The 21,616-nt window shown below is 40.6% G+C and overlaps 3 protein-coding genes across 3 annotated transcripts in view; 1 reads left to right on the top strand and 2 right to left on the bottom strand.

Moving 5' to 3' along the window:
• LOC120564941 (cadherin-24-like) overlaps nt 1-2,225 on the bottom strand; it is a 27,594-nt gene extending 25,369 nt beyond the window's left edge. The window contains exon 1 of the mRNA XM_039810209.1: nt 2,142-2,225. The gene's annotated coding sequence lies outside the window, so the exon portion shown is untranslated. The remainder of the gene's footprint in view (nt 1-2,141) is intronic.
• On the top strand, nt 2,176-21,616 carry LOC120565014 (protein sel-1 homolog 3). Its single transcript, XM_039810303.1, has 27 exons — nt 2,176-2,241; nt 5,571-6,493; nt 6,586-6,646; nt 7,350-7,415; nt 7,988-8,522; nt 8,613-8,739; nt 9,260-9,381; nt 9,565-9,680; nt 9,984-10,033; nt 10,584-10,707; nt 10,795-10,933; nt 11,101-11,241; nt 11,333-11,538; nt 11,626-11,805; nt 15,935-16,057; nt 16,149-16,289; nt 16,416-16,482; nt 16,555-16,730; nt 17,299-17,426; nt 17,784-17,867; nt 17,978-18,059; nt 18,344-18,419; nt 18,510-18,631; nt 18,814-18,932; nt 20,157-20,271; nt 20,519-20,582; nt 20,775-21,616. The coding sequence occupies exons 2-27, from the start codon at nt 6,417-6,419 to the stop codon at nt 21,014-21,016; spliced, it is 3,483 nt and encodes a 1,160-aa protein (XP_039666237.1). The 5' UTR covers nt 2,176-2,241; nt 5,571-6,416; the 3' UTR covers nt 21,017-21,616.
• LOC120564940 (proteasome subunit beta type-11-like) lies at nt 5,440-6,388 on the bottom strand (the record flags this gene model as incomplete). The annotated part of the gene is made up of 2 exons (XM_039810207.1): nt 5,440-5,944; nt 6,011-6,388. Coding segments are annotated over 2 exons (807 nt in total), but the record flags the coding sequence as incomplete, so codon positions are not given.

Here is a 21,616-nt window from a genome sequence, read left to right as displayed (position 1 = left end):
ATTAAGTAATTTCTACTCTCTTTACATCATTTCTTCTTTAAAGGAAATTCACCCTTGAATATTTTTTTTCATTTCGCACATTAATTATACCAAGTTAACCATACTGTATGTAATGCTTCATGTTCAGCATCTGCATCTGTTTCCTATCATGTTAAATCTAGCAAAATACAAGAAGTGGTTCTTCCAAAACACTTTTGTCTTCCTCAGCTATTGTGCATTAGCACAGACTGAGCTCCCGGCTTACATTTCTCTCTGCTAGCTTTGCTCCAAAACCACGTTGCCAGCAGTACATGTCATTCACTGTTGTTTGAAGTCTTTGGAGTATGAGTGCGCATGAGATATGTGTGAAATGTAAGGCAGGGATAGAGGATGAAAGTGTGAGGACGATTTGCTGTTGCCGGCTCAGAATGGAATGATGAGTGGTGACATAGCTCTAAATTGCAAATCGCTGTTTCAGTCTCACTTCACTCTGCATCGAGTCGCTTCACTGCAACAAGGCTATTTCATTTTTATTAAAAATAGCCTGTGCATGTCAGGCCTTTAACATAGGGAAAAATGGGAGATGGAGGTAGAGAGCGAGAGGGGGGTGTTGGTGGTGGTGGTGGTAGAAGTGCAGCCCGGCTGGCTTTAAAGACCAAGACGTGGACAGATTCTGTTCCATTTAAACATCTCTGGCTTACTCTCCTCCTGCCATTCGTCTTAATGCTTATAGACCTCTCATCCATTCGTACTGCCTCTCTTGTGCTTAGTGCACACATCTCTTAAGTCTTTTCAAATCAGACTGGTGAGGAGAGTCCCACTGTTTACTCAGCAGTCAGCACATCAGTCACCTCATTATAGTCAAGCCCTGACACGGCTTCTTTTCTTTAAAAAAAAAAAATCATAATAGCAATATCAACTGGCGCAATACACACATCGCAAAAGGCTGCGACATAACGCGAGAGACACTCAGAGAATGTTTGTATTAATTGAAAGAAAATATCAGTTGAAAACTGCACTTTATAATGTATATGCCATTCTATTTTTAGGGGTGCCTTTATATTCAATTCAATGTTCAATTTGTTCAATAAAAGAATGTTGGAAATGATTTCCCTTAATTTGTTTGAAATTCTACAAGCAATTTGTTGTATTTTAGCAGAATACTGAAAGCAGCAGAAATGCAGAACTGATTAGGCTATACACTTACAGATCCAAGTGGGGGGAGGGAAACACCTAGTAGTTACCATTGCATAAAAAGTACAGTTAAAAAACTAGTGTGTGTGTGTGTGTGTGTGTGTGTGTGTGTAGATGATCATTTACTCTTTGCCATTACATTATATGTTGTAAACATAGAAGGAGATTACATTTCTCAAAGCATATGATGGCTTATTGCAGCCTCTCTTTGGTTTGGTCACACGAACCCACCCACACGCACGCACGCACACACACGCACATCTGGACTGCTTATTAGCATATCTAGTATATAAACACTAAACAGCCTGGAGCGTGACCTTGTCTTGTTAGAGAAAAGAAGAGAAATGACCTAGTTGATGCATGTTAATGGGATTTACACACTTGGGCTAACTATTTTAATGAATGTAGCCTCCTCAAATATTGCTGCGGGCTACTACTAACCAAGGTCCAGCGACCCCGTCATATCGGCGAGCGTCCCCGCGTGAAAGAGAAAGTGCACGCGGCAGGTGAGCATGGCGCGCAGATACCGAGCTCGCGCGCACATTCACACACGGTACCTAGCCAGAAAATGAGAGGGGAAGCACAGCGTTATTACCCGTGCCATCTGTCAAAGCTTGGCGCTCGTTCGCTTTCCCAAACCTTTCTCCCAGCCAGCCGTGCATTAGTTCACCTAGACAGCTCGCGCATCATGGTTAAATTAAATCTGCTCGCGAGAGAAAAAGGCGAAAAGGTCTGCTTCTTATAGTTTATTTGCGAACATAAATAATAACAGTGGGACATCTGGGAAACCGCCTCACCGTGTCTAAGCCCCCCCCCCCAAAAAAACCCAAAAAACTGAACGATTAAGTGAGAGCCGAGGAGTGGAAACTTGTCACGTCTGCGTAGGGGGTAAGTGGCTTCACTTCAATAAACTAGTGCATCGCGAAGATAAAGAAAAAAGTGCTTTAGTCGAGTAGAATAGAGCTTACCGTGTGTTCGCAGCTCTGCTCCGGTGACTCTCTGGTTTAACGGAGCTGAAATGATCCAACGTGGGAAAGGATGCCGAGGTTCATCAGAGCTCAACATGAGGTCTGTCCACTTAGCCTAGTCTGTCTCTCTCTCTCTCTCTCTCTCTCTCTCTCTCTCTCTCTCTCTCTCTCTCTCTCTGTGTGTCTATCCCTCTCTTCCTCGCTATACATAGTGGAGAGGGTCTACGTCTCTCTTTCCCTCTCCATTTGTTTTTAACTACCCGAAGGAGACAGATAGCCACCCTAAAAGCCTACTATTTTTAAGGATACACACAGTGACCACTGAGTAGGCTACCACACAGGCACACAGTGACAAATCACTATTTTAACTTGGTTCAGTTTGTTAAACCAAATGTCTTCAAAATCATAGCTTAATTTGGTATCTAATTATCACCTTTATTATCATAGTTTTCCGGACAACATGTACATCGTTTAAAAAAACAACCTTATTTTTTGGTTAGGATGTAGCCTATCATTCCCTTGAAGCAATCCTGTGTTTTGTAATCTGCATAAGTATAGCCAGTCTCCATAATCATCTTCAGTACGTTTGCATTTTCCCAGTTTTTCCACTCAGAAGCTGGGCCAGAAAATTGCTACTCAAGGATGCATTTAAGATTACATTTCACCAATAATGTTCTCCCACTGGCTAAAAAACGTGTCTGAAATGTATGACTGTAATTACCACACATTGAGAGGATATTTTCTCCAGTGAGTTGGGTGTGCGTGCATGACGCGTTTTTCTTGGAAGTGAATGATCAATTTAATACAGTACATTTCTGTAATTCAGTCCCCCATTAAGTCTTTGCTTTAAGCTGGTATTTATGAGTCATTTCAATTCTTTGTCTCAGAAAAAAAAAACTGCTTCAAATAATACAATCTAAATTTGAATTTACTAATCCAAATTTCAAGGATGAATGTTCAAAAACACATCATTTCATACATGTCTATATTTGTCATGTGGATGTCCAAGATCTAAATATTAAGCCTGATTAATTTTTGGAAAATGGAGTAACATGAGATTTTAGGTAATATGATATTTTTTACATTTTGACGTATCTTATCCTAGCTAATCTTATCCCATACGTCCTGGAATAGGATATGCTTGTTTTCTCACCCACATGTTTTGTGGGTTGCTTTGCTCATCTCAATAGTGTAAAAAGTGATCATTCATCCACAGAGAGCAGTCTTGCTCTGCACATCAATGTTTCCTGATCATTTGTGAGTACTCTCTCCTGACTAAGAAACAAGAGAGCCTTTAAACAAGTGGTAGCGATGCAAGTGTTCACTGATATGACTAAAAAGCAAACTGGCAACCCTAAAAGGTCACTCCTTACATCCCTTACATACCCAGCTGGATACAGAAGTTTATTAATGCCAAAACTTCTGCGCAAGCAGAAAACAAAAGCCAAGCCGTAATCAATCTGCTAGTCAGGATTTGAGAGAACAAGAGACAGATTTACAAGTGCAAAACTGTGACAGAGGGCTGCCAAACATTTTTGGCAAATTTCTGCCTGTAATATGTTTTCAAAGTTTTTTGAAAAGAATGAAAAAACAACAACAGATGGACTGATGTAACTCAGAAGGCAGGGTCAGTGACATTTCACTTCTTGGTCAAATCCAGTGGAGTTTGTTTTGCTCACAGCTGGAGTTTGCATGCGAGAATAAGAAACCGCCAAAACGGAACAAAAAGCTTTGAAGAGGTCAAGCAAAGAAAGCCCTAACGCTCACTGAGTCACAGCTCTTCTTGCACCCTCAAAACTTTGATTACTATCACAATTCTGTCCTCTCTCGCTCTGCACTCACAGCTCTGTTGAAATCTGGACCACCAATATGTTTCCACCCTTAGTTTGTTTACCCCCCGCCCCTCCCCCCGCTTAATAATTCTGTCATTAATGAACTTCCTAAGATGGGAATTATAGATGAGGTTGGGGAGGAAGGGAGGCTTTCTCCTCTTAAAGCTGCATTCAGTCGTAGAGTGGTACTCTGATGTTTCACTGGAGATGTGCTGAGCATCATCACGCAAACCCTACCTGTAATTTATTTAATACAGTGGATAACACTTCAGATTATGGAAAAAATCATAATCACGATTATTTTGGTCAATATTGAAATCACGATTATATAACACGATTACTCGTTGTCATTTGGAAAGATGCTGCAATTATTGAACTTAAAAAAACAGTTAACCAAATCAACATTAAAAAAACAAACACCTTGAACTGTGAAATTTCCCTTCATACTTTTCCTGTTTGAACATTCTTTTTTTCATTCAGAACACATGACAAAATAAGAGTTTACTTGCAAAACGTAGCGTGCAAAATAATCGTTTTTCTCGATTACTCTGTTTTTGTGATCGTTTGGAACCAAAATCGTAATCGAGATTAAAATTTCAATCAGTTGCACAGCCCTATAACACATAGATACACAGGCGGCTGCATGCATACGCACACATTAGCCATCAAAAACTCTGTCATGGCACTTTGCAAAAATAAGCTCGACATATCAGCATTTTGAGCAATAACCTTCAGCACCACTTCAACATTTTGACATGTAGCATCATTCATATGCTATCAAGTTTCCTCCCATATAGTAAATTGCCTCACCCTTGAAAACTTTCCCCGCCATACTTTGGCTGCCTTCACTGAAGTTTGAAAGGGCAGCGCTGAACAGTGAGAACAAGGATGAACGGCTCTATACCTTTTGCTCTAATATCCCTCGCAGAGTCATTGTCACCAGAATAATTACTAGTATGCCTAATTTACTACCAGACTGCTCAAACTGAATGAACATGCAAGTTCAGCAAAATTGCATTGATACATTAATTTATTGAAGTGTCAGAGAAACTTTCAGACAAATTTTGACAGCAGACACAAATCAGTTTTCAACTACCGGTTATTGCTACAGCTAAATTAGTTCCCTTATACACGGAAAGACCTTGAGACATTTAGATTTTTGGGCTATTCACTCCGGCCTTTTTCTCCGCTTCTCTCTGTGTCTGTGTGATTCAAACACATGCAGGACTAGGCTGTAATTATCTCACACACTTGAAATGATTCATAATGTTTTAACGTCCAAATTGAAATGACAGACAGCAGAGTGCTGTTAGAATACATTTTTATCATCAGCGCAAACAAAACATCAGCTGTTTATTAGAGGGAACGATATGCATGCCCAAATCATTTGAGAAATAGCCTGGAGGTTGCAACTGCCTGTCCTGTTCATTAATTCAGTATCTGCTGCAAAGATGCCATCCCGTCTCTCTAATATACTCGCCGATGTTTGCCTTTTCTTCTCTCTTGCCATTTTTGATGTTTCATGTCTTTACTCAGCCAAAGTCACGTCCTGTCTCTCTCTTGTCTTTCTTTTTCTCTGTAATATTCCTCTTTCAAGTCCTCTCTGCTCCTGCGTGTCCACCCTTTTGAGGAGATGTAATAGATGTCTACACAGTTTCCTGAGTATGCATCCCTGTGTGTGGCTCTGTATACAGCCTCTCTGGCTATTGATGTGGCCTCGTCCACTGTCAGCCCCCATTGAACCCCTTGGTCCAAAATGGAGTAGGCATAGGGTGATCCCGAGCCCACGGAGAAGAGCGTTCCCTGCAGGCGAGTACCATCACTGCACACATAGTACAGACTGGGTCCAGATAAACTCACTTTCTTTCTAGTAAAGCACTGTTGACCAACAATTGTTGAAGAAGTGCTCTGAGCCAGAGCGGCATTTTCAAGACTTGTATCTACAGACTTCCCAAGATCAGCCATTTGCCTCTTTGTTGTTTCTCTACGACCGCTGAGATCAGTCTTTGCACCTCCATGGTCATGGCATTCATCTACCTCTCCTCCGTCCCACCCACACAACGTGGCAGCCACACACAGCTCGGTTCCCTTAAACGGGTGAAGCATGTGAGAAAGCAATTTGGCAGCTCCGTTCGTGGACAACCGCCGGCCGTGGCGGAGTTGGTAGAGCCGCAGTTCTCGAGCCAGAATCCGTTTCCAAAGGGCACAGTCAGCCGAAGTACCTGAAGTAGTGCCCACCAAGTGACTGTGAACAGGCAGGATCTTCTGGGCGGCTGGGCACGCCACGAGCCCAGAGCAACTGGAACGAGTGTCCGCTGCAGCCAACACACCGCCCTGAAAGATGAAGGCCAGGGTGGTGGTGCCGTGAGACATGGGGAAAGGCAGAGGGACAGACTGAGAGGAGGCCAGAGGAAGGCTTGTGGGCAAGGAGAGGGATGGTAAGATGGAGTCTTCATATGAGACTGCGCTGGAGCTCTGGACGGTGCTGATTTGCCCAAATTGTATCGGGCTTTCATCCAGGTACTCTGCAACTGGTATGTAAAAATTGAACAGACTTGTGCTGTTACTAGAGGGCAAACCACTCACATAGTTACAATCTGTCTTCTTTCCAGCAAGCATGGAAGAACATTCGGTGGTTATACTGTCCAGAAAGATGTCCTGGAAATTGCACAGGTCCTGTAAAGCCATTTTCTTCTAAAAAATACCCCTCTCTTATCAAGTCCAATCAAAAAATGAATATGAACTGCCTGACATAGGTTTGTATGCCACCTAGAGTTGTAGATGGTAGATTTTAGCATCAGTCACCCTTTATATAGATAACAAGACAGCGTTCATCTATGTGTGGTCATCTAAACAACCCAACAGCAACAGTTACTAATGCCTCATTCCCTTTGACTTTGAAGCATAAAAAGTCAGTAGCCCATGGGTAATTAATTTTGGCTGCTGTATCAGGTTGTTTTTCAGATCAGATTTCTTCAAAGTCTTGTGTGGGAGTAGGCCAAATAGGACGCAGGGTAAGGGCACGGCTTCGGCTCGAGCACATCAAATTAAGTTAGACTCTGAGCTTTGATGCATCACTCCCATGAAAAGTTCCCTCATAGAATCAGGAATGAAATGCATCAAACACCATTTTTGTTGTGCAGCAGAGTCAATTTAGCCAAGCCCTTTAGGTACTGTAGCCCTTTAAAAGGCAATTCGTGCAAACTGCTGTACTTGCAACACCAGTATATCAGGTAATGCTGCATCACATGGGATGTATGCTCGCACAACTGCCACCTGTTTAGGAAGTGCTCTGCCAGGTGCCAACAACTGACGGCTAACATTATTTTACTAACTTCATTTGTCGAATAATGTTTGTTTTTATCTTTTAATTCAGCCAAAAAAAATGAACGTGTTACACTCAGTCTTTTGTGGATATGTCTTCACTGCTGCTATTATAATGGTAAGAACTCTATTGAACTTTACTCTAATTACAGTGATAACCCCAAAATGAATTGTTGAATGTGAAACTTTAAGGTACTAAAACCCACTATACACTAGCTGCTCTGCAGCAAACAGCAGACAGACACTTTTTGAGACTAGCTGGTTAACAAAGTGGAGCATTAAGCTGCTAAAGAACCAGATATATTAACAAGAACACAGAGCTAAGAAACTTGCATTTGCCAGATGGCCACAAACACAACTCCAAATTAATGCTAATGTTGCTTCCTAACTGCGGGATGTGTAAATAAGATACTCTTTGCTAACAAGTTAGTATCAATTTAAAAGGCGATGATACCATTTGGGACTCTCACCAACTGCATGGGAGAGAATAGGACTCATTGATGATGTCAATGTTGTGTTCACAGCTTGTTTCCACTGCCTCGAGTGGCCAAAAGCATCAGTTAATGCAGGTTTAAGTAAACATCTTGAAAACGTCCTCTGGCAACTTGTTTCCTGCCTAATTTGTTTAAGTGAAAAAGACTGCATGCTGGCCTGTTTATCTTTACATAACTTCATTTTCATATCACCCAGGGACATTGTGGGTTACAAGCCATTTCAACCTCTCCATCCCAGACTGGTGAGAGCCCGCCTGACAATTTCATAGGGTTTGACTCAGCCCCTGACAAAGTGATAGACGGCTCAGTGGTCCGTGTGCGGCATCGTTGCTCCAGGCCGTGTCAGCTCGCAGTGGAAGTGGTGGTGTCTACATTTGGGGAGACAGATTTAGTGGTCTTCAGGAGGAAATGGTTTAGCAGCACACCCCGAGTCTACAGGATCCAACAGGTGCCACTCAGATTGCCTACATCCATTTTATATCAACGCGACTTTTTCAACAGGCGAGTCTTAGATGCCCAGAATGTGACAGTTCGTGCTTGGTTAGGCCATCTTAACGATGGCAGGGAACCCGGGACATACCAAGGCTCCATGTTGAGGATTTATAAAGTGCTACAGATAGAGCCACTCTCACAACGTCCAATTAAACCTGCCACTGAGTGCCCTTCATGGCCTGCTCAACTGATGTGGCAGATTATCAGAAACAGAATTCATCATTGTCCACACGAGTCAGGTCAGATCCTTTACATTTTTATTACCAAAACTTTTAATGAACATGTAAATAGTGTTTCAGTATGTAATCTGCTGTTTTACTTGCGCGTAGACGTAATCGATATGCTGAAATTCCCCCTGGCAAGTCCCGGTGAGCATTTTGGAGTGGTACGCAGGTTCCAGCCTTTTATTGACAGAGCCCTGGAGAGCGCCCGTCTTCATGCTGTGACACAGCCCAGGTTGGACTTAAACTTCACACACTCACTTCTCATTTAGGTCACTTTACATGGAGCTTATTCTGAATGAAGTTCAACTACACAGCATGGATAAAATATCCAGCAGGGTCTCCAAATGTTATATCAAATAATTAAGAATAGCAGATTTTTTTTTTAGATGTTAAACCCTATAAAGGTGTGCAATAAAACCAAATAAGCCACCACATACTGCCTCAGATGTAGAGTTTACAATGCCGGTTGTCAGCACATTGACAGGCCACAGGTCAGTGATTGTAACCTTTTCAATGCTGTCAGCTGTTTTAACACACTCCGCTTTTAGTTTTACTTCACTGTCATTACAAATGACTTTACAAGCTTAACGAAGCCTCTTTACCAGAGCGTGTAAGCTTTTTATTTAGGGTCAATGCAAGACAGCGAGGTCAATCATCTTTAGCAGATAGCGCAAACGTTTTAAACTCAACCTCACGCTTCGGCGGCTGAAGAAATGATTTGTCAAATCATGTGTCGTCGCTTCGGTTTTCAGCGTCACATTATCCGTGTGGATCTACCTACTAAAATGGTGTCACAAGAAGCTCTGTGGGATCATCCATCACATGGATAGGAAAAATGTATACGACTCGACTCTGATGCAGCTTACAGACACAGGTGGGTCACAGCAGCTTGCGGGTACGCCCGACACTAGTTCAGGGGATTAGATTGAGGTATCATGAGACGATTGTGAGTGATGGTGTGTGTTTTGTGAGACTGCGGAACAGACTGTGTTATGTATTAATAAAGAGCTTTGGATCTCCTGTGGTGAAATATATGACTGTCATATCTCCTGTGTAGGGGATGTCATATTTCAGGCACGTGTGACAACAGGAGAAGATGAAGCTTTCCGAACCAGTGTAGTGTTGCCCCGGTGGAAATGGATTAGATTGGACTGTTACATACAGGACTCCAAGGTATAAAACCTCAGTGTGTGCCTCTGGGTGGTGGGATAAGAAATATTTAACATTTTTAAAATACAGCTTGGGGCAACATCGAATAGTCTTCCCTTCTCTTCTGTTTGGTTTGGTGCCCTTGCTTTGCGGTGTTGTTAAATTCTTTTTGGAACAGCTGTAAGATCCTGAAAGATGGTTCCTTTCCAGCTGGGAAACTCCAGGCGATTGCAGTGTGTACTGCAATTTGGAATCGTTCACAGCTGAGTAGGTTTTTTTTTTCTCTTCTGTGTCGTGAGCTCATGCATTATTATGTCTGACTTTCAGGTGCTGCTGGATGCAACGTGGGATGATGAAACCCGCAGATATGAATATGAGTAAGATGGGTTATGGATTTAAAGAAGCTTTATGTCAGTTTTTTCCTGATTTTAAATGTTGTGAAATAAGCAAAAAACAACTGTTGCCTAGACCTAGGCGATATGGAGAAAAAAATCAAATATCACAATATTTTTGACCAAATACCTTGATATCGATATTGCGGCGATGTTGTTGGGTTGACTATAATTGGTGCTTTCACAAAAAATGTACACAATGATTTGTGATAAATAATCATCAGTAATGTGGATATAATGACTAAGGAAAAGGGCAAATAACACAACAGCTGGAACAGTCTGGTAAGTTCAGAAAATTACATCACTTTACTGTAATGCAGCCTTTAAAACCAGGAAATGACAACACTCATATAACAGTCATATTACGATATCTAAGACGATATCTAGCCTCACATAATATTGATATTATATTGATATATTGCCCAACCCTACTGGTTCCCTCACAAGCATTTGTTTGTCCAGTTACTGCAATAAAGCAGGCATGACTCATGTACACAATGATCATAAGAGCTTGTTATATTGTTATATTTTACAGATTTCAGGACAGTGTCCATTACGATGACACAGATGGATACTTTGTGATCGGAGGAAGCAGGTACATGCCAGGCATCCATGGGTATTTTGGGCCTACCAGGTACTATCGTTTTGGAACTGAAGAGGTAAAGTGCCTGTTTTCTAATCATTGGTAAGTCATTGTTTTGCTATTTTATTGCTGTGTTAAAATTCTGTAACTATCCATGTCACAGGTTAAAAACCTACTTCACCCCGAGTCAACATTACAGCAGCTGGATAAGACCCATCAGCAGTGTCAGGAAATGAAAGCATTTACACGAGCTTTTCTCCAAGAAGTAACTGCGAGTCACGTCCCGTCACCAATCAACACAGGTGATATGCTATGTTGACAAGTTCTTTAAAGCAGTGTTGCAACCATTCCACAGAGATCCACTTTACACAGATCTCATATACAGGGTGTCAATGCAACAGCTGCACACATACACATTCAGTATGGGAAGACAAAAAGGTGACAGGTTGCTTTTTATGTTTTATTGCAGATGCCTGTACCCCTCACTTCATAAGACTGTGGGCTCAGTCTGGAGAGAAAATCTGCATCCAAACATGGACCTGGGAAAAACAACTTAAATACAGCACACTTTTTCATTTCTTGCAAACAAAAGAGGAGGAATTCAGAGCAGGTGTCATAGATTGTTGCACTGTTTGACCACACAAGTCATAAATATGTCATTATTCACAGTTTGTGACAATTTTCTGTATCGTTTTCTGTAGGATCTTTGGGCATGAAGGACCTTGGGAGTACTTTGTTTGAGCAGGCAGTTGGTTCAATGTTCACTGTGGATCAGGCACAGAGTAAAATCACATTCAAATCAATGGCTCTGCTTCAAGTATCCTCCTGCTTTGGAAATCACAAAGCGTCTCTGTTGTTGGCTACTATCCACCTCTCGGGCCTGGGCCACTCAGTCGATCATCAACAGGTGGAGTCACTGCTTTCTTTAAACCTTAATTGCTACTCTATCACTTCTGTAACAATGACTGATAATATTGACGCCTGTGTGTTTCAGGGTCATGTCTATAGTTTGATTGGCGCATCGGGGGATAATCGTTTTGCCCTAATGCATGCTGGGTACAAGCACACACAAGGAATTGATGGGTTTCCAAAAGACTTGGACATGGCTTACAGCTACTATTCCAATGCTGGGGCACAGAGCAACATTGATAGTTTCAGGATACATGAAAATGAGGTATGTTTAAATAAATTACATTTTTGATAATTAATGCTAGCATGCTAGTGACTTGGCTCTAGGGATGGCCATATCGATCTCGAGGTCAGTCGGTCCTTCACTGTTGGAACTGAAATGTCTTGAGAACTACGTGATGATTGCTATGAACGTTTGTACAGACATTCTTGTTCCCTACAGGAGGAACTGTAATAACTTGGGTGATCCTCTGACTTTACATCTAGCGCCATCATCAGGTCAAACTTTCACTTTGTCCAATACTTTGGTTCATGACCACTTACCTGCATAACTAATGGCATTCCTAACAGCTTCTGGTGTACTTGTGTTTTGTGCAATTTAGGAAATGTTAGCATGCTAATATGCAAAACTAAGATGGTGAACATTTTACCTGGATAACATTAGCATGTTAGCATTGTCTGTGTGAGCATGTTGGCATGTCCACGTTAGCATTTATCTACAGTATAAGCACCACTGTACCTAAATACAGCATTACAGAGTTCTTAGCATGGTTAGACTTAGTCATGTTTATTCATATTTGTTTTTTTTACTGGTAGTACTTTTATAAGTAGTAGTCGTGGAAGTGATAAAAATAGTGTTACATGTACCAACTGAAAAAGAACAGGAACTGATAACATTGGCAGTATTTATTTAGGCTTCTTTTTAAAAAAAAAAATTTTTAGGAATAGTTGACATTGATATTTGGTAAAATGTGCTTATTTGTGAGAGACATATCCATCAGTTAAATATCATACTAGAGCAGGTGGCTGGTTAGCATAGCTTAGCATAAATTCTGGAAACAGTATTCGAAGGTATCCACTGCACATAGGCAAGAAACTGTCTGTCACATCAAAACAACAAATTGTCAATTTTGCATTTTGGTTTTGTGTATGGATTAAACAAACAAGATGCAGCATGTTAATTAGTGAGTTTTAAAGGCGTTAGTAGATATAAGTGTGGTATCGACCTTATCTTTTAATTCTCGGCAAGAAAGTGAGTTTTCAAAAAGTGAACATAACAATCGATGCATAATAACATCAAACCCTGTATCAGATGTTCAAAATATATACACAAATTCACAGTATGTACAATATAAACACACATAAGCATAATAAATTAATCCAAGTCATTCATACACATAGACGTCAACATGCACATAGCAAATCAAACAAATCAACTAACAATTCATACGCATATTGTATGCACAAACATCCTGTACACTTGTACAATTACATAACAGCAGTATTACAAAAGGGACTCCTAAATATGATTAATAGTGTGTTTGTTGGTCCAGCCAAGGAGAATAGGTGGGTCTTAAATCTTAATTTAAAAATGTGGATGAGTTAGCTGTCCTGATGAATAAAATGAAGACCAATCCAAAGACAAGGAGCCCGCTATGAGAAAACTACTTCAGACTGATTTCCTGTTTATTCTTGGAATATTTAAATAAGATGCATTACATAAATAGAGGTTCATGAAGACAACAGGAAGGCTTTACTGTCTGCTCCAGCTTGAATAGGCAGCCAGTGCACTGAGAAAACAATTATGGTGAAGTTTATTTGGCTAAACTGTAGCTGCTGCATTTTGACCAACTTGAAAACTTTCTGAGTCGATGACAACAATCCATCAGGATTTAATCTTAATTAGATATCAAGGTATTTGGTCAAGGCCATGAAAACCTATTTTCTCTATCAGCTTCTTATCATAAGCAATGACTTCATAATGTCCTCCCAAAGTTAGAAAGGTTTTATTTATTTCAGCATAGAGCGATATCTATGCTGTTTTTTCTAAGCTCTGCTGACTGGTTTGAAGTGGGCGGAGCTCAGTTTAAAAAAAAGTGATATAAGGCACTTCTGAGCACCAATCAGGATTAAGCAAGCATTTGAATCACAATCCGATGACTGTCATGGGGTTGATGCTTGTGTTGCCACCATTGACATATATATAATGGACCAATAGACCCCGTTGCTCTGAACGGAGACCAGTGAAGGCTTTTAGAAGCACTTTTCCGGTAATCTCTTGCTTTACTGAGCAGCCTCCAACTGAGAGAGACAGCGTAAATGTGACGTGAGCAATGTGTCTGAAAGTTGTAAGTCTTCTGGTAGCTGTGCCAAGAGAAATCTCAATCATTCCCAATCTTACAGAGACTGAGAGCGTAGGTATATGTAAGGAGATTACATAAGCACAGGCTAATTATTGCTAACTAACATGCTAGTTAACATTAGTAATTAAACCTAAACAGCTAATGTAAATCGAAACTGCCTTTGAGCTTCTCCTGTACTGTTCGGTAATTCCTCTACTGTGCGACAGTAAGTCACTTGGTTATGAGACAATCGTTAGCCTATTTTTACAAAAACGTCTTGAACTTGGTTGCCACTACTGCCAATCAAATATGATCAAACCACACCCACACAGTCCTGATGAAACAGCTTAGTGTTGAACATTAAATACATATAACTCAAACTTTGATCGTTGTATATTGAACAAGTTTTTAGTGAATTAATTTATTTATGTTTTCAGAAATTAATCCGTGCAAATGTTCCACTTAGAGTTCAAATTTGGTGAACTTTGACACTTCAACCAAAGCAGAGGTGCCCAAATTCTTTCACATGAAGGGCCGAAAAAATTAAAATATATTGTATTTAAAAAGAAAATGACAATTTCGAAAATAATAACGCTGCTCTTTATTCTGCATATGTCTTCCAAATTACAGACCTTTTACAGTCATTTATCACTTGCAATATCAGTGGGAGACATGAAGTCTGTCTTTGATTTTCAAAAGTCTTTCAACATTAGGCTCCAGCTGACTTCTTTTATCAGTGTGCCACTGCCTCGATCACTCCATCTTGACTCAAAGTAAGTGACATAAGCATTGCTCACAGCACGTGAGGGCCGCGGGAGAGAGAAAGAACACTGTAGTTCTTGTAATTCTTCGTAGATAAAACTTACGTACATAATTTAATAGGGTACCAAGTTTACCAGCACTGTGCTTTACATTTCCATAAAATTCAGATTAAGTACTTTTTAGCTGCACAAAATGTATGGAGAATATGCATGTGCATGTAAAATGCCATGGCTGGCCCAAAAAAAATAAATTGGGCAGATTTGAACAAAAGCAAGCCGTCTTGACAGTGCTGACCTTTTAGGGGACGGAGAGCCAGAGAGTCCAAAATACAGAAAGCTATCGTAGCTTATTAGCTATGTTGCACCATTCACTTTTATTTAACCTCCTCTGTTGGAGTAAAAACTGTTCCACAAAGAACAATGGTTTGACAGTTATGGGACAGGAGCTGATGGAACAAATGTGTTTTTTTTATTGAATTTTAGTTGAATTATTGAATAAACTGTGCAAAGTTACTGTCCCGTTAGTGACTGAGCTAAGCTAACAAGTTAACTGTTAGCAAGCCTGTTACTGTAACTTGGAGGTTTGAAAATAGAGAGAATCTCTGAGAGCTATTGTGACTGACTACTACTAGTCTATATCGACGACGTTTCATTTACGGGATAGTTCCAGTGCCACTGGAGGTTCCACCGCTTTCTTCGTGTTGGCATTCTAATCTCCGGTCGATCCGGGAAACGAGCTAGAACCGACAATCAAATTGTATTTCTCTTTGTTTTTTGAGTAAAATTCTCATCATACACTCGACAGCCACATTTTATTCCAGAGCTCGCCTCCCTACGTACTCATGTTCCACCAAAACAAGTTCCTTCCCGAGGCTATTTTGCAGATGCGCCACTGCTCCGTCCGGCAATTAGCCCTGCCCAAGATGATTCTAAATGGTTTTAAAGAAATGCCAATAGAATAGAGCATGTTTTTCTCCTATGCAGGAATGTTGTGTGGACTAGCCAGACCTTCCTCCGCAGTGCTGTGGAGATAGGTCTGGCAATACTAGACTACTAATAGCCCAGCCCAGTTAGCGAGTTACTGGTTAGCTCACCAGCTACAGTAGTTCACTAACTAGCACTGCGAGTCGTCACTACGTCGCCAAGCTTCCGGCCCAACCTATTTTAAATGAAGGAGGGAATGTCACTTTGTGGTATGACCACTGCTTTACAACAGCAGTAGTTGTATTATTTGTAATAGTAGCAGTACTACTAGTTTACTATATTAATGTTTCATTTGTCTTTTCTAAAGCAACACACACTTGAACACATCTATCTGAGCAATCAAGAGGATTTAAACAGCCTCACACATGAGACAAGTGACGTCTTTCAGTATCTGAAATACAAAGCAGAGAACGGGGACATAGAATCTCAGGTATGTTTGAGTTACTTTTATTCCTCCAGTATGATCAGTAGGCATAGTCCAATGTTCAGAACAAGCCAATAAAAACTCTTCTTTTCTTTAGAAACGCCTGGGAACAATGCTTTACTGGGGACAACGAGGAGTCTCAAAAGACATAGCGAGTGCGATGAAGTGGTTTGAAAGAAGTGCTATGCAGATGAAGGATCCTTCAGCGATGTATGACTACTCCATCCAACTGATGAAGGTTCTGCAAGATCATAAAGACCCAACCCATTTTACGATTAAATTGAACACTGGATATTTTGTGTGTTTGTGTGTGCGCCTGTGCTTTGACACTTATTGATTCACTGATTGATGACGATTCCTTCAGGGCCAGGGAGTGAAAAGAAACTACACCCGAGCTTTTAAGCTGCTGACGAAGGCTGCAGCGATGGTACGTGTGTACTTCTAGAAATCGATCTGTGTTGTATGTGTCTTCCCTATACCACTGTCTGTTTCCTTGCTTTAAGGCTCAATTAACGCCCTGAATGGTCTTGGCTGGTACCATGGGGTCGTACTGAACGACCATAAAAATGCAGTGAAATACTTTGTGCAAGCAGCTCTAAATGGGAGCGGCGATGGCATGTTTAACCTGGGAATTTATCATCTCAGCGGGAAAAACCCGGACAACCCTTGGAGGAATGAGGTTAGAGTCCCACATCTTTTTGTTGAAATTTTGTTTCATCGCTGATCAGTAGTAGAAGTATGCAGATTCTTTACTTATGTAAAAGTACTAATACCACACTGTAAAAATATTCTGTTACAAGTAAAAGGCTTGCATTGAAAATACTACTTAAGAGTATGTAAGAATCGTAAGGAAAATGTACTTAAAGTATTACAAGTAAGAGTACTTATTTTAGTATTTTAGAAACGGGAAACGATCAATACAGTGTTTAATGGGCTAATCATTTTAGCTGGACTTGTAGACCTATTTATTGTTGGGTAGTAAAACAGCGTATTTTATAAACTACACGATTTGTGTGCAAAAACCTTAATTTGTACAGTAACTAGTGACTAAAGCTTAATGTAGTGAATTAAATATTACAATATTTTCAATATTATTATTTAGTAGTAGTAGAAAGTGGCATGTAAGTTAAAGTACCTCAAATTTGAACTTAAGTACAGTACTTGAGTAAATGTACTTAGTTACATTCCACTACCTGTTGCTGATCTGGTACAATCAACGAATGATATAGTTTTTATATGATCCACAGACGTCTGCGCTACTGCAGTTTCTGAATGCGTCTCGGCTAGGTCATGTAGCTGCATCGGTGGAGGCAGCTTGGTACCTTTCGACAGGAAGCCTGGAAGGGCTGTCTCGAGATGTGGAGAGGGCTGTGATGTAAGAGGCTTTCATTAGCTTGGTGAAGAAAGCTTTGTTATGGGCTGTTGCACTGTAGCCCGCAGCTCAGTGGCATCTAATTTCAATGACAGTGGCTAATTCAAGGGCAGAGCCCAGTATTTGCATATCTAAAAATAAGAGTCCACTGGCACTGCATTATTGTCTGGCACGGAAAAACTCATTGTTCCTCTGGTATATTATGAATTTAAAGAAGATCCTGCTGCAGCTGTAGAGGCTTTTTTTTAGAATGACCTCAACAAATCAGAACCTATTTTTAGATCATGTTAAAATATTTTCCGTTTATGTGGAGAAAATGATATTCCATAATTCATCACCCATCCTTTACCCTCCGTGCAGAATGCTAAAAAAGGTCTGTGAACAGAATGGACACCTTGGATTTATGGTCAGAGCTGCTCTCCAGGACTACCTCCAGGGCTCTAGGTAGGGACATTTATTTCAATTACTTTTCAATTGTGCTCATTTAATCATTTTCTCTGGGCTTTGCCATTTATCTCTGTGTCTTCACATTTGTTTTATTTTGTTGCCAACAGGCAGGAAGCATTTGTGAAGTATGTTTTGGCTGCTGAAACAGGTCTGGGTTTGGCCCAGAGCAATGTTGCACACCTGTGCCAGGTAAATGTATGCTGTTTCTCTGGTTTTTAACCGTTTGTGAATCTACTGCAATCTATCTGCAAAACAAGGAATATTCCTTTTATCTGATTTTCAGCACAGTTCTAAAAATCAATGTAGTGTATAATTGTAGTTCTGAAGCTAGCTGACGGACGAATTGCACATAATCCCAGTCACATTCTAAAAGAAGAAAACCAAGCCAGAGGGAAATTGTCAGCAGTTGATAACATAACCTTCATCATTGCTCAGCTCTTTTTTTCACCCTGCACTCATTCTCCCAAATGCAGGAACTGAATCTTAGTTATGATTGTCAGTGGAGATATCATAACTACTCTGTATTAAACTATGATCCCCATCCATCCGGTAAGTTCCTCTCATTTCATTTTGCTTTAACCTCTCTCTCTTTCTGCCAGTCTGCTCAATAAACAATCAAGTATTTATCTTCTTTTATAGCGCTGCTGAAAATGGGAGACCACTACTACTACTCTTCCTCCAGCAAGCGAGAAGACTCATTATCCTTGGTTGATCAGGCCATGTCGATGTATGGCAGAGCAGCTCTAGCAGGAAGCCCTCAGGTGACAGATTTACTTGAGCTGTAATCTCATCATTTTATGATAAACTTAATTAAACCTTCACGGGCTCAGGCACACCGTAATAAAAACAACAAACAGTATTATACAGCATTGTTATTTAGAGACTTTCTCTGTGAATAACCCACCTGCCCCTGATATGATTTTAATTTCACACAAACTCACAGGGGATGTTCAACTTGGTGGTTTTGGCGCAACAAGCCCACGTTCTTCCATTGAGCATCCGCGGCTTGTTTAATGTGTCACATCGTGATGAGCAGGACATCGTGGTGAAGATCTTAAAAAGGTGACTGCCACAACAATTACTAATGTCAATGAATATGTTTTAGGTGATCCATAATGGTACTTGTAATATACAACACATTCTAACTCCCATCGGTCAGGTGCCTTTGGTATTGCTATTGATGCTAAAACTCTCATTTAGCATCAGATCTAATCACACTTGGGGTTAGGAAAAGAAGAATGGAACAGTTGGGTTTAGAAAAAAAAGAACGGGACAGTTGAGTTTAAGACAAAAAGAACGGACAGTTGGGTTTGGGAAATGATCGTGGGTGGGGTTATAAAATGCTAATTCTGTGACACGCGGGACACAAACGCTGGTCTCCGGGGTGAAAGTCCTGTACTGTTTGACCCATCCACCTTCCCAACCAAACAACCTCCCTCACGCAGAATTTTGGGCTTTAATACTACTCTCTACCATTGTCGCTCTTTACATATACTACGTCATCTTCATGCGCCGCGGAGCTGCTGCTCTGCCCGGGGCATTCCATACACACGCTGATGGTGCTTATTGCAACGTATCTGACGCTGAGAGCCAATGACCAAGCGTCCGAATCTTACAAGTTGGGAGTGAGAATGGGTTGTAATATAATGGGCTTCTACAGATTTTTTTATTTTTATTTGATAGAATATTTGATGTTATCATTACCAATGGTATTTCTGTACATACTCACTGTCTTGCCTAGAGTAAGGTGAGAATATTGGTAAAATACACTCATGTATGTATGGTATATATGAAGGCACCACCAGCAGCCTGTTAGCTTAGCCTAGCACAAAGACTGGAAACATGCTTTTTACACTTTTTAAAAAAGAGAAACAAACAAGATTTAACATGTTACCGTGGAATTTGTTACCTAGCCAAGCTAGCTGTTTCCCCCTCTTTCCAGTATTTATGCTAAGCTAAGCTAACTGAAACTTTTAGTGTTTGCTTGATATTACCGGACAGACATACTGTAAATGTGGTATCAATCTTCTCTTCTAACTCTTGTGAGAAAGTGAATATTCCCCAAAATGTTAAAATTCTTTAAGGCAAATTCAATTAGCTAACATTAGGTGTTATTGCTAAACACATCTAGATGTTGGACTCCCACTTCTGCTAACTGCAGTTACTCATTGACCTCATTCTTATCATTTCAATGATGTGCTTCTACTGTTTTTTTAACAAAAAATATGAAGGCTTGATGTGCCTGTTATGGTGTGTAACACAGTTTCCATTGTTTTATCTCCTAAGATGTGTGGAGACTGAGGAAGAAGAAGCAGTAACGCCCTGTTCTCTAGCACTGCTCGGAGTCCAGATGGGAAAAGCCTTGAGGAGAATGACTCAGAATCGTGCACAGCTCCTCCTGGTAGGCATAAGGCAATCCACTCGTACTGTACTGTATGTAGTGAGAGAAAAATTAAACCCACCGCAAGCTGCGCTCCAACAGTTTATTATCCTCCTTTGATATTTTAATCTACCTTTAATTATTGAAATACGTGAAAAATGCTAACTGGACTTTCATCATGAATAAGACATTAAAGACACTATGGACTGCTATTTTGGGAACAGAAATGTGATAATTAATTGAAATCGTTCTTCTCATTTCTCTATAGGCATATGCATCTCTTCTTTCTGTCGTCGTCATTATTGTCATTGTGCCATTGCAGAGCTGTCTCGGTAAGTGATTGTGTCCTTCTCTTCTGCACCCACTTGCACATGTTTGCCACAAGATGGCGCAATTTCCCCACATATTGGTTTACTAACTCTTGCTCTGACTTGAACATCAAAACATCGTCTGTGTAATCATTTCATGTTTGTTTGCCATGAAGCTTACCTCCTTTCATCCACGTTATCTGCAAATTAACACAGAACACAGGGTTCCCAGTCGCCGAGTGTTTGCACTGAGGGCAAGGACATCGCCTGTCAGCCAAGATGGTGTGACTAGAGAGCAAGATGGCATCATGGGAGGAACCTACAGAGCGACAGGGAATCCATGGCTTACCATACTGAGTGGCGAGCAGCGGTTCCGGCAGACCTGCGATTTGGCCGTGACTCTGTCGGGCGTGTGCCTGTGTGCTTCCTGGACCACACTCCTCTATCATCTCTTATGACATACAATGCCCAGCACAGTGATCCAATAGCCACAGCAAAAGCCTCAGACACTACATATTGTCAGAGCATACATTTAGAGGATGAGTTACGCACTGTTCATCTGACACATTTGTGTTTCTGTGACTCATTTGAAGTTATAAGACAGGAAAAAGGGAGGTGCTGATCAGAGTGTGAGAGTGCTGCTTTATCAGCATGGTGATAACGTTTCCGCAATAACCCTTTTTATATTGTTTTATTTGTGGAAAACAAAAATACTTATCATGTAGTTCATTTATTTAGTGCTGAGTCCACCCTGCAGTTTATATGGTCTCTGGGATTTGGCGTCAAGGAAGCAGAGTGAAGCTACTCTTATGCAACGTGTATGTCCAGTTAAACATATTTGAATATTTTTTGATTATTATTAAGTCATTTATCTTGTGAAAATTGATTTCAGATATAGCACTGTTAAAACTGACAGACACATTTAAAAGCATAACGGCTCATCCACAGCCTCAGTGATGGATGTTGAAGGAGATGCTGGGATTACATTTCACTGAAATTGTACCTCGTACAGTACGATTTCACACGACAAATAAAAATGAAAGGATTGTTTGATTGAT

The sequence above is a fragment of the Perca fluviatilis genome, chromosome 9 (assembly GCF_010015445.1).
Source record: "Perca fluviatilis chromosome 9, GENO_Pfluv_1.0, whole genome shotgun sequence".
NCBI lineage: Eukaryota > Metazoa > Chordata > Actinopteri > Perciformes > Percidae > Perca > Perca fluviatilis.
This window is presented reverse-complemented; position numbering and strand designations above follow the sequence as displayed.